Here is a 12782-nt window from a genome sequence, read left to right on the forward strand (position 1 = left end):
CTAAGGGCCCGAAGATCACGGGCATCCAGTATGGTTTTCCGGCCTTGACCCTTACGCACAGAGATTGTTCCAGATTCTCTGAATCTTTGGATGATATTATGCACTGTAGATGATGATAACTTCAAACTCTTTGCAATTTTTCTCTGAGAAACTTCTTTCTGATATTGCTCCACTATTTTTCGCCGCAGCATTGGGGGAATTGGTGATCCTCTGCCCATCTTGACTTCTGAGAGACACTGCCACTCTGAGAGGCTCTTTTTATACCCAATCATGTTGCCAATTGACCTAATAAGTAGCAAATTGGTCCTCCAGCTGATCCTTATATGTACATTTAACTTTTCCGGCCTCTTATTGCTACCTGTCCCAACTTTTTTGGAATGTGTAGCTCACATGAAATCCAAAATGAGCCAATATTTGGCATGACATTTCAAAATGTCTCACTTTCAACATTTGTAAATTATTGCATTCCTTTTTTATTCACAATTTGTACAGTGTCCCAACTTTTTTGGAATCGGGTTTGTAGTTCTAGACTAAATGTGAACATGCATTTACTCCTCACTTGCACGAAAACATTCAGTATTTCTCAAAATGAATAAAAACAGTAAAATGCAATCTTAGAATTTTATGCAAACCTGTAATAATCAACTATATTAAATTACACAAATATACTTTATTTAATCTCACTTTATTAACCAATGTCTTTACTGCCGACCTTCAATGATATAATTCAACCATACAAATAAGCAAAAGGGCTTTAGATTAGATTTAGCAATAAGAGTGAACTTCCTTCTCCTGTATCATATTCTTCTTTAATCCAGAATGGCAGCACATCTGAAAGGTTTACTTGAGCTGCGCCCTCTACTGTACAGGTGTAAATTTGCATTTCCTTCAGCCTGAGGCCTATTCAGTTCACTTTTGGAGGTGAAAGGGCCTTTACATTTGCCAAAAATAGAACTTTTTTTTGTTGTTATTAAAAACAAACAAACAAGCAACTCCAGTCCAGGTGAGAAAAAGTAATGCAAAAGTAATGTAGCGCATTACTTTTCATAAAAAGTAACTAAGTAACGCAATTAGTTACTTTTTTAGGGAGTAATGCAATATTGTAATGCATTACTTTTAAAAGTAACTTTCCCAACACTGATCACATGACATGAAGCACATCACAATTATTACAATGCAGTTCACCAAATAAATCAATAAACGAACATGAAACATTGACTTGAGTTGAAATTGATTTTATTATGCGAGGTGAAACAGATTGTGGATTCAAGAGATGTACGGTTACAGTTATTACACATAAATATCTGACTGACCAATCAAAATCAAGTATTTCAGAAAGTGTGCAATGACAAAGCAATGACATAAATAAATCATAGACTTTTATTCCTGTTGTGGGACAAAAGTCACAGTATACATTCACTAAGCCTTGACATTATCACTGCAGATCTCAGTGCTTTAATATTAATACAATATTGTTCGTCTTTAAAGTTTAGTATTTTTCAACCCAATAATTACTTTTTTTTTTTTTTTTTTTGGTAAACTTCAAATATAAATTACAAGTCAGAGTAAATCATACAATCAACACACACACAATCCCATCATATTTCTTTGATGAAATAATTTCTTCAGGCTAGGTATTTTCTCAAAGTGCTCAGTGGGGTAAAACGATTAAACCAAACACAATTAAACCTAAATTTTAGGCCAAACACCAACGCTTCCTGTGGGCTAGTTTCTCTTGTACGTGGTATGCGTTTTTGACAAGACAGCGAACATCGAGCAGATCCGAGCCATATATGGTAAAGGCAGCTATAGACTCGATGGACAGATGAAAGAAACATGTAGGTCATTCTTAACACAGCATGCGTGCCGTTTTATAAACCTCTAAAATAAAACTTTAAATGACCTAAAAATCAACAACTGCCGATTGTTCGTTCATGCTTATGTGTTTGATAGATTGAGCCCTGCAACTCCAACCCATGAACAGACCTTTACATCTTATACCTAAACTAACTGTCAAACCAACAGAAATTGTGCAAAATTTTATAAAAATGTCAAAAGTTTTAAAGCCCGAGCCATATTATAGAATTCAGTTGTCTGTTGTGAAAGTGTAATTGTTAAGAGCCTGTGGTTTGGTCAGCAGCCGTCTGCAGGTAAAGCGAGACAGAAAGCAAAGATTAAAACAAAGCTACGCCCACACATTTTTTCCGACGAAGTGGTCCTTCAAAGAAATTCACCGTCTAAGTGTAGCAAGGCAGTCTTATTTTACTCTCAGAAAGCTTGACTGCTGCAACTGAGTAAAAGTGACATGCTGTATCCCATGACAACCAGACATATTGTGTTTGCTGATGAGACTTCACATGCCGAAAATACTAAAACAGATTGCAAAAGTGTCAGCAAACACATGTAAGGCAATAAAACAACAGCATGTGCTTCAGAATTAAACTCTACACACTTTAAACCACAGGAAATAACTTACATAAAAACAACTATAATAACCTTCATAAATAAAACCTTCACAAATAAAAACCTTACATAAAACATTTCAGTTTGGGCAGTGCAAAAAAGTATAAAAATATTTTATAATGTACAGATATCAGACATGATTATCAGCCCGGCGTCAGCGTGATGTGATCTTCAGTACGTTACAGAAGCGTCCAGCGGGTGAGGAGGGCGTCTCAGTAGCTGGGCTCATCCATGTCGTCGTCACTCCAGTCTGGAGGTGCATCCGTGCCAAAATAACGATCCCCAAAATTTCCTGCACACCAAAAAATTCGCAAATTTTAAACAAATGTTTGGGTAGAACTCACATTTGACATTTTAACACCCAAATCAACATCAAAGAAATTGGGTTAAAGAAAATGAAGTCATTTTTTTTTTTTTTTTTAAACTATTAAGAGTTTTTGCTAGTGACTTTTATTTCATGACAATTAAGCACATTTTACCCCAAAATTTTGGGTAACACCAAGGTTCATTAGTTAACTACATCAGTTAATGTGAATTAATAATGAACTACAGCATTTTTAAATCTTTGTTAATGTTAATTAAAACATTTACTAATACATTATTATGTTAAAAAAGTAAAAAAAAAAAAAAAAAAAAAAAAAAAAATGTAAAGAGAATCGGTAACACTTTACAATAAGGTTCATTAGTTAACATTAGTTAACTACATTAATTAACATGAACAATACTACAGTATTTGTTAAACTTTGTTAAAGTTAATTTCAACATTTACTAATATATTGTTAAAATCTTGTTAACATCAGTGAACTAACATGACAAACAATGAACAACTGTATTTTTAGATTAACAAATACTATAAACAAATGTATTGCTCATGATTAGTTCATGTTAGTTAATACATCACAAAATTCCATAACACTTTACAATAAGGGTCTATGTGTTAACAGTTAATCTAATGTGTCAAGATGCTTTAGAGTTGTAATTTTCATTATTCTAATCAGATCCTCTGATAACACTTTACAATAAGGTTCATTTGTTAACATTAGTTAATGCATTAAATAATGAACTAACCATGAGCAAAATATTTTACTAACCTACGTATTTATTAACCTTAGTTAATGTTACTTAATAAAAATGCTCATGTTCACAGTGCATTCATTAATGTTAACAAATACAACTCTTGTTTTTAATAATCTATTAGTAAATGTTGAAATTAACATTAACTAAGATAAATAAATGCTGTCGGAGTATTGGTCATGTGGTCCCACTTTATATTAAGTGGCCTTAACTACTATGTACTTACATCAAAAAATAAGTACAATGTACTTATTGGGTTCATACTGAATTGCAAATCACTTTTGCTGCTATTGAGGTGTGATACGGGTAAGGTTAGGGACAGGTTTGGTGGTATGGGTAGGTTTAAGGGTGGGTTAAGGTGTAAGGGATGGGTCAACAGTGTAATTATAAATGTAATTGCAGAAATTAATTACAGATGTAATTACATGCAGGTGTTTTTAAAATATAAGTACAATGTAAAAACATGTATGTACACAATAAGTGCATTGTATCAAATGATTAATTTAAATGTAAGTACATAGTAGTTAAGGCCACTTAATATAAAGTGGGACCCATGTTAACTAATGTAGTTAACTAACGCTAACTAATGAACCTTACTGTAAAGTGTTACCGATTCTCTTTACTACATTTTTTAGTTTTTATTCAATTTTTATTGTTTATTTAAAACAGGATGAATTAAAAGCAGTACAACAAATACTACTTTGATACCCTCAACTGAAATATTAAATATTATACACTCTCTCACACACACACACACACACACACACACACACACACACACACACACACACACACACACACACACACACACACACACAGGGCTTGACATTAACACCCGCCAATGCAGGTGGATTTCAGCAGTGGTGTGTAACGCAGTCACTCTTACTGGCTACTTCGGTGGGTTAAATTTTATATTTAATATATTTTTCAATTGTAGTCTTTTAAAAGGCATCTGAAATAAACTAAGTGCAATGTAGTGTGGTTTTTTGATACATAGATACTGAAATATATGAAATGCTTCCAAGTACTCATTTTCCGTAGAATAGATACACGATACCGGCTGCGCTTTTTCTCTCTCTCATCTATTCGACAGTGAGTTGACACACAAACCCGCCTTCCCTCACTCACTCCTTTAGGATGAATATTGTTAATGTTACAGGGCTTGAATTTGTGGAATTGTGCATAACTTTACTAATTCCTGCAGATTTTGTGCTCAAATGTGTGCACATAAACCACCTCTCAGTACTAAATTGACTTCTTTTTCACTACACTGTAAAAAATGACCGTGATTTTAATGGTAAAAGACTGTAAAAATGTGACGGTGAAAAACTGTTAATTGGTTTACAGAAAGTTTCCGTACTATATCGGGTGAATAACTGTAATGGATCTAACGGTACATTTAATGTAATTTTACGGTAAGATACCATTAAATTTACAGTTTTTGGAAATGAAAAATAACAAGTCATTGTATAATTTACAGTGAAAAACCATAAATTGACATTCCCACAATTCCCTCCATGACACTTCACATTTGATGTATTTCCGTTGAAATAACCTGTTTCTTCTTAGTTTTTCTTAATCAGTTATGTACATTCGATTTTTATGTTACATCTAATGTTAAATTAATGTTTGTGGCATTTTTAAAATGTCATGTGTGTTACCATGATGGTGTTTGTGTGAATGACACTGTGTGCACCTTCTATATATTAGTATTGTCCTTCTAAGCTTTTGGAAAAGCTGCTTGTGATGAACGTTGATTCATTATGTGACTCATTACCACTGTGACTGGTTATTGCCAGTGTATTTCAATGGTACAAAACACATATTAGTACCAGATATTGGTAAATTAACATTATATCAGTTAATGAAATAAGATTTTTTACTGTAAATGTAATTTTTTTTTTTTTTACGTTGCTACTGTATTTTTTATGGTAAAGTTCTGGCAACCATAGCTGCCAATTTTTTTTACCGTGAATTTTATGGGGATGTTTTATACAGTGTATTTTTGCACTTAAACAGTCAAACACACACAAAATGGAGTCAAAATGCCAGTCTTGGCGAGTATTCAGTTATGAAAGAAAGCACATGTAACAGTATAATGAATCCGTGCATCAGGTCTTAAAGTCACAGTAGCCTAATATACTTGCTGCCAAATTATGAGATAATATTAAAAATATTTGTATGGCAGTTTTTCCCCATGGTATCAATGACAGAATAAACTGTGGCCAGTGAAAATGCTGAGTGGTTAGTAACTTTGGAAAACCACTAGCCACAGTGGCTGGTGAGCAAAAAAGTTAATGTCAAGCCCTGCTTACACACACACACACAAACACATACATATACACACACATATTTTTTCCATCAAAGAATCCTGAAACATGTATAAAGATGATGAAAAAGATCAACAGCATTTATTTGGAATAGAAATCTTTTGTAACATTATAAATGTCTTTCCTGTCACTTTTGATGTATGCATCCTTGCTAAATAAAAATATTAATTTCTTTTTTTGAAAAAAAAAAAAAAAAAAAAAAAAAAAAAAAATATATATATATATATATATATATATATATATATATATATATATATATATATCTTACTGACCCCAATTAATATATAATAATATATGAATTAATAGTCATGAAAAAATGTCACATTGCTAAAAACCTTATTGGCTCTTGAAAAATAAGTCCATGTTTTTTGAAGCAAAGTATAGTTTATAATTTCTTTATGATTTAGGGTGAAATATGACTGGTTATGTGAAATATGTTATGTGACAGGTCTGTTTGTGTAAGCGTAACTTTTTCCTAAACCTGAAGGCGTGAAGGAAAACAGGCCACAGTCAAGCAAATAGAGCAATCTCTCACCTATGCCAGGGATGATGTGGAAGAGGTCATTGACCTTCTTGTCGACGGCGGTGGTGATGATTTTGACCTGAGGGAAGGCGTAGGCCACGGAATGAACACCCATCTCAGCCATGAGCAGAGACACCAGCAGGATCTTCTCCTCCTGAACGTCATGATCCTGCACACACACGGCAGGAAGCGTGTCACAGCAGCGCTTTAGCAGGACAAAGGAGTCGGCCGTTCATTTCCAAAAAATATAATACATCATTTCAGATGCGGAGGACTGTTTAGATCACGCATCTCTTGTGATGAAAACACAGTAGACAAAATAAACTGGTGAGCGCATGAGAAGTGTGCTCTAAGAGAAGTTTATTTGTTTAAGCGGACATCGAACAACTGATAAATACAGTAGCTCTGCCTCGGATCGACTAGAATTAATATGTGAGAATGTGTGAAGTTATGTCATGCTCTACGGCCGCTGTCAGATAGTGAGGTTTCACTGCTACGCCTACACTCGAAGACAAACAAACTGGGCCGCTCTACATGTGGTGCTTGAGTAGGCGTGTGTGCCTGTGCCACTGCACACCATCGCTTCCATTAGACGCTAGAGCTGCTGCAGCTGTGTGCACGAGAAACAGCTCAAATTCAGTCTTACCAGCAACACTCTGATGGCCATCATGGCTGCCGCCCCTGTGGACACAGTGCAGTCCATCAGGATCACATGATCTGCGCCGATGTCTTTGGGTAGACGCAAGTAGTGCAGCTGGATGAAAACATAAAAGACAACTTAAACATGCAGCAATATGTTTAAAAGAATGAATCAATCAAACTTATTAAATTCTAGTGCTGTCAACTGATTAAAAAAAAAAAAAAAAAAAAAAAAAAATCACATTTTTCTGCAATCGATCGCGATTAATCACACTTAACATTAAAGTTGATATATTGTAATAATTTCACATTTAATCTCTAATGTAGAAACAACAAAGACAGTATATTTTAAATATTTGAATAAAGTTGTCAAAGACTTCACAGTCTTCACTGCATAAATTAAATATAGATTAACCCTTATTAAAGCTACAAAAGTTGTTCAGTCAAGAGCAGTGAGTGATTTTCTTTGTTTTTTGATCAACATTAATACCAGACATGACCGCAGCAGGTTTATTAGGCTGCTGTCACTTTAACCCTCTGCTGGATGTTTTCCTCATGACAGTGGAAACAACTTAAAATACCGATTAGCGTAACACATCATTATAAAATATAAAAGGGTCAACTTTTATTTGTATACACGCACAAAACAACAAAAATAAAGTAAAATAAAGAAAATAAATGGTTTCGGCCGTCTCTGTCTCCATGAGAAACGTTCTGAAACACTGTCTGAATAAGTGGCTTTCTGTGCACACGAGTCGAGATACACAGACAGCTGGCGTGTCAGTACAGATTTAATTATTTTTTGTGTCTTATCGTGCTTGAACGGTTTAATAGCACTTGAATGAATGATAGCGTGATCATATAATGTAACGCTAGCTAAAGAATAACGGGGAAAAAATGGATGCTGCATTAATTGCTTTAAATATTTCTAACATGTTAAACTGAAAAAAATGTATCGCATGTGTTAACGCGTTAATTTTGACAGCACTAATAAATACATAAATATATTATACATAAATAAATAAATAAATATATATATATATATAAATGAACAAAAAAATGTCAAAATTAACAAGCGAGTACATGCAATTATTTAAATGTTTAATACCTATTTAAAATGTATTTATTCTATATGATATTGTGCACAATAAAGACAACTTGTGTCACATTGCAAAACCTTAATGGTCCTTAAAACAATTCTTCATTTTCCTTTTAAGCGAGACACTGCAGGTGAATAGGGTAAAAAAACTAACTGTTATCACCCTACTTCCCCAGTGGATTGATTACAATAAGAATTTCAAACTTTTTTTCTATTACAAGTTTTCTAAAATGTTATGTTTAAATATGCAAATGAGGCATTGTTTACTTAAAAATGCACTAATTTGCATACATTTCTAGTACAAAAAGCTGAACAATGGATGAAGTCACGTTCAGAATTCCTGTTTCATTTTTTCAACATATTAGAGTCAAAGGTAGGCAATTTTAGGTATCTCTTTTTATCATTCCATAACTCAGAAAATACTGTGAACAGTCAGAAAAAATAAATAAATATATAATTATATATAATCTGGCATATTATATATGAACAAACTCCTCAGTAAAAACCTTCAGAATATAGATCAGAATAAAACTGTAAAGTTTGGTGTATGTAAGGGCTTCTGAAGTGGAGATATATGGCTCAGTGTGGGAGAAAAAAGTCATTTTAAGAAAACAGCCTTTAAAAATATGTATTGTAAGTGAAATCTACAGACACAAATAGATAAAATGCCAAAAAATAAATGCTTAAAAGGTGGATTTGGGATGTTTTCTTGCCACTAGTCTGAAAAAAACCCCAACATTTTATTAAAAGCCAAAAAGCCCAAAATCTCAAAACTGAAAAAAGCCTGTAGCGTCTCGCCTTAAGCAAAGTATAATTACTTATTTCTTATGATTAGAGATTGGCCTGTTTGTGTAGAACTTGAAAGTGTTTATGTGCAGCAATGCATTTAAACGAATGAATCAAACTCATGAATAGATACATAAAATGTAATTAAAAATGCAAAAAAAAATTACAGGGCAGTCAAAATTACGTGCGATTATTTAAATATTTAACACAAGTGTGATTTCTTAGAAACCTTATTTCAGTACCATCAGGAAGTGGGAATATGTTAAGAGTGCTAAAAAAAAATATTGAATCACAGCATCGTATAGTTGAACAGAAGAATAGAAAGACACGAGTGAGACTGGAGCACTGCTGCAGACATATACGTGGTTTCATTTAAATATACACACATATTCCACAATGAACCAATAATTTCACATATTAATTTTTTTCTTCCCTCAAAGAAATTGAATATATTAACTATGAAACAATTGAGATTAGGCATGATTTAACTTATTTTAACTGACTGACAGACCAAAAATTAAATAAAAATAAACACCACAAAATTCTCCTTTTTCCAAAAAAAACCCCCCCAAAAAACAAACTTTAATAAAAAAGTAAAACATATTACACTTTAAGGCAGCAAAATAGAGAAAGAAATGATAAAACACCTATAAACTGTACAGACACAAAATACTATATCACGGAAATGTTTTGAGCCAATTTAGGGCTCATGTTTAGCTCCTTTTATGGATAATGAAATTTAACAAAAAATTTAACAAAAAAATTATAATGATCTACTTCATCCTGCTCACTTGATCTGATTTAAATGTTGGGCGGTAATAACAGTAGAAAGGGGTGGTACCTCAGGCTCTCCTGTGTCCTGATTGGTCTGGATGAGGATTTTGCCAATGCGGACGTCTTTGCACACGGCTCTAAGCGCGGGCTCCATGGTCTCTCCCGCCCTGAGAATTGACACGCCCGTAATCTGTTCAAAATACAAAAAAAGGGTGTGATTTCCTTTTAAGGCCTCAATATCTCTAAACAACAGAGAACAACAACCTTTCTATGCGACAGAGAAAATCCCCAAACAAACAGATTCATTAGGCTGAACTCATCACCCAAAAAGACGTTTCAATGCATCTAGAGGAACACTGTCTTCTTACCCTCTTCCCATGGAAGGTTCTGCCCTCATAATCCTCTCCTTGTGGGGTCTGAACAATGTGGACCTGCAGCAGATAACAGACAAACTGCAACGTCAAGTAGTTTTTGTCCAAGCATATCAAATTTAGCTACACTGATCTTCCTCTCTGATTAAAAGCCACAGTAAAATGTCAGCAGCAACATGATGAAGCTCACTAGATCACTGCAGTTCTCCTGTGAGTGTTTTAAGTGTAAAGGTCGTTGTGTCGTCGCTGCCACTGCTGCTTGTTGATAAGCCGATTTCTCTCAGGTTGTGTTTGTTAGCTGAATTTCCACTGCGGTGGACAAGTTAAGCCAAGTTTCCATGATCGAGACGAGGCCTCCATGCCCACACTCTCAAATCCGTTCATGTGCCATAACTAGGCTGATCTAAAAATTCCCCAGCAAACCTTCCTTCTTCATTCTCTATAACTGTTTTCTCACCTGAGATGGAAGGAAGGACAGCGCTCTCTCGATGAGGAGCCGCATTAACCTCTTGGAGTAGAAGATGAACTCGTCTCGACTGGTCTCTTTATTTCTGAAACATAAGCATTGATGATAAAACCACATATAATCAGATTCAAGAAGTATTTTCAAAAGGTACAAAGAGTGTTTGAATTGTAAGAATGGGAGATCTCCTTTGTAACCTTTCATTCAAAATATTTTGCACAATATAATTTATTTATTATTATGTCAGTTTCACTGGGTTTAACATGATTAGTCAGACATTTAACACATAAAATGGATGGACAAATGCAATTTTCCAAACCACCAGTAAGACAGAACATGTTGAAGGCCTCGCCCTTTTTTAATATGCCACAGCCGTTAGTTTATGTCATAGCCTGGCATAACCACACACAGTTTGTGGCATGGACAAAGGCAAAGAAACTTTCGAAATGAATAAATTCCAGCCACTGGCTTCTGCTACTTGTTATTGGTAGTTGGCAGATGAGAATATAAGGAGGGGCAGTCTTATTCTTGCAGTCGCTACACAAGAATGGGTCACAGGTCTAATAAAATACCAAAAACTAAACAAAAATAAATTAATTAATAAAATAAAACAAACTACAAAAACACAAGACTAAAACTAAACATCAAACAAACAAAAAAAACACAAAAAAAAACAGAACAAAACAAAAAAAAAAAAAAAAAAACAAAAAATGACAAAAACAACAAAACAAAAAACAAACTACAAAACAAAAAACACGAAGTCAAACAAAAAAAAAAACTACAAAAAAGAAACAAAACTAAAACAAAACCTAACTAAAAGAAAATCAAACAAAAAACTACAAAAAACTAAAAAAAAAAATAAAAATCACAAAACTACAAAACTGAAAGAAAAAAAAATACATGGCAAAAAACAAAACAAAACAAAAGTCCTACACTTGAGTAGAAGACGCTGTGACATTACATTCTGCCACATTTGCAAAACTGTAAATTTTCCCATTCAGCCCATGTCATGTATAATTCGGCATATGTGTCTACTTTTGTACAACACACACTTTAGAAATTCATGTGATGACCCAACACATGAATTTCTAATGTAAAATCTGGATTCCAGTAGAAACAAAACCACTGCATGGGCATATAGTTGATCTCAGATAAATGTGAAACTATATATATTTCTTATTTTTATTATTTAAGTTTCCATTAGGTCTTTCTATGTTACTACACACTAGTTCAGCCATATGAGATGCTGTACAGTTAGTCCGGATACACACTGCGTACTCTGCCGCAACAATGCGCTTCCCACGCGTCACAGAAAAGTGTCTGACCTGATGATGGTGTGCATGCCGCGGACCTGCGGTGTGCTCTCCAGAACACTGAGAGTCTGTGGAAGGGGCTGCGCCTGATGGGCTGACGCTAGTGCCGCCCTGTGAACATCATCGCCGACAAGAGACAGAAACAGACAGGAAGCTGTCAGCGCAGTGGCATTAACAGCATTGTATGTTCATTCAAACGCTACACAGGCAGACAGAGACACATGCTCACACACTAGCTACTAGTGTCACCCAAACGCCGATCATTCAAATGGTACATTAATGTTAGGGAAGAGCACCAAGCGAGGAATTGTAAGCATAAAGCAACTATTTATATACTAGAGAACCAAAGGACAGCCTCCAAATGAAAAAGCTGACCCATCTATGAGTTAGTGTTTAGTCATAAATAAGACAGCTATAAGGTGGCCTCAAAAAGTACACTGACACTTTTAAAGTTTCTTTTTGTGAAAAGATTTGTTTGTAAAGCGTCCTTGTGATGTTGTTTTTGGTTTGATACGCTATCTTTTGAAACTTTGAGGTCGGTATGATTTTTTTTTTGGAAAGAAATTAATAGTTTTATTCAAGTAAGGACACATTAAATTGAACAAGTGTGACAGTAAATGTATTTATAATTTGAAAAAAATATATATATTTCTAATATCTAATATGTTCTTTTGAACTTTGTTAATCAAAAAAAAAAAAAAAAAAATCAGAAAAAAGTCAGTTTACAAAAAAATATGAAGCAGCAGAACAGTTTTCAGCATTGATAATAATGGGAAATGTTTCTTGTGCATCAAATCAGCATATCAGAATGATTTCTGAAGGATCATGTGACACTGAAGACTAGAGTATTGATGCTGAAAATTCAGCTTTGAACACATGAATAAATTACATTTTATAATATATTCACATAGAAAACATTTATTTTAAAAAATTTAGTTTTTACTGTA

At 34.0% G+C, this 12782-nt stretch overlaps 1 protein-coding gene across 5 annotated transcripts in view; it reads right to left on the reverse strand.

Moving 5' to 3' along the window:
* Positions 1-1219: 1219 nt before the first annotated feature.
* uckl1b (uridine-cytidine kinase 1-like 1b) overlaps positions 1220-12782 on the reverse strand; it is a 39475-nt gene continuing 27912 nt past the window's right edge. For all 5 annotated transcript variants that reach the window (XM_048177290.1, XM_048177291.1, XM_048177292.1 and 2 more), the window contains exons 9-15: positions 11848-11946; positions 10517-10610; positions 10057-10119; positions 9756-9878; positions 7037-7144; positions 6403-6559; positions 1220-2755 (exon numbers count right to left, since the gene is read on the reverse strand). In XM_048177290.1, the coding sequence (XP_048033247.1) occupies positions 2676-2755; positions 6403-6559; positions 7037-7144; positions 9756-9878; positions 10057-10119; positions 10517-10610; positions 11848-11946 (724 nt within the window). In that variant the 3' untranslated portion in view covers positions 1220-2675. The remainder of the gene's footprint in view (positions 2756-6402; positions 6560-7036; positions 7145-9755; positions 9879-10056; positions 10120-10516; positions 10611-11847; positions 11947-12782) is intronic.

Source organism: Megalobrama amblycephala, linkage group LG24, assembly GCF_018812025.1.
Source record: "Megalobrama amblycephala isolate DHTTF-2021 linkage group LG24, ASM1881202v1, whole genome shotgun sequence".
Classification (NCBI taxonomy): domain Eukaryota; kingdom Metazoa; phylum Chordata; class Actinopteri; order Cypriniformes; family Xenocyprididae; genus Megalobrama; species Megalobrama amblycephala.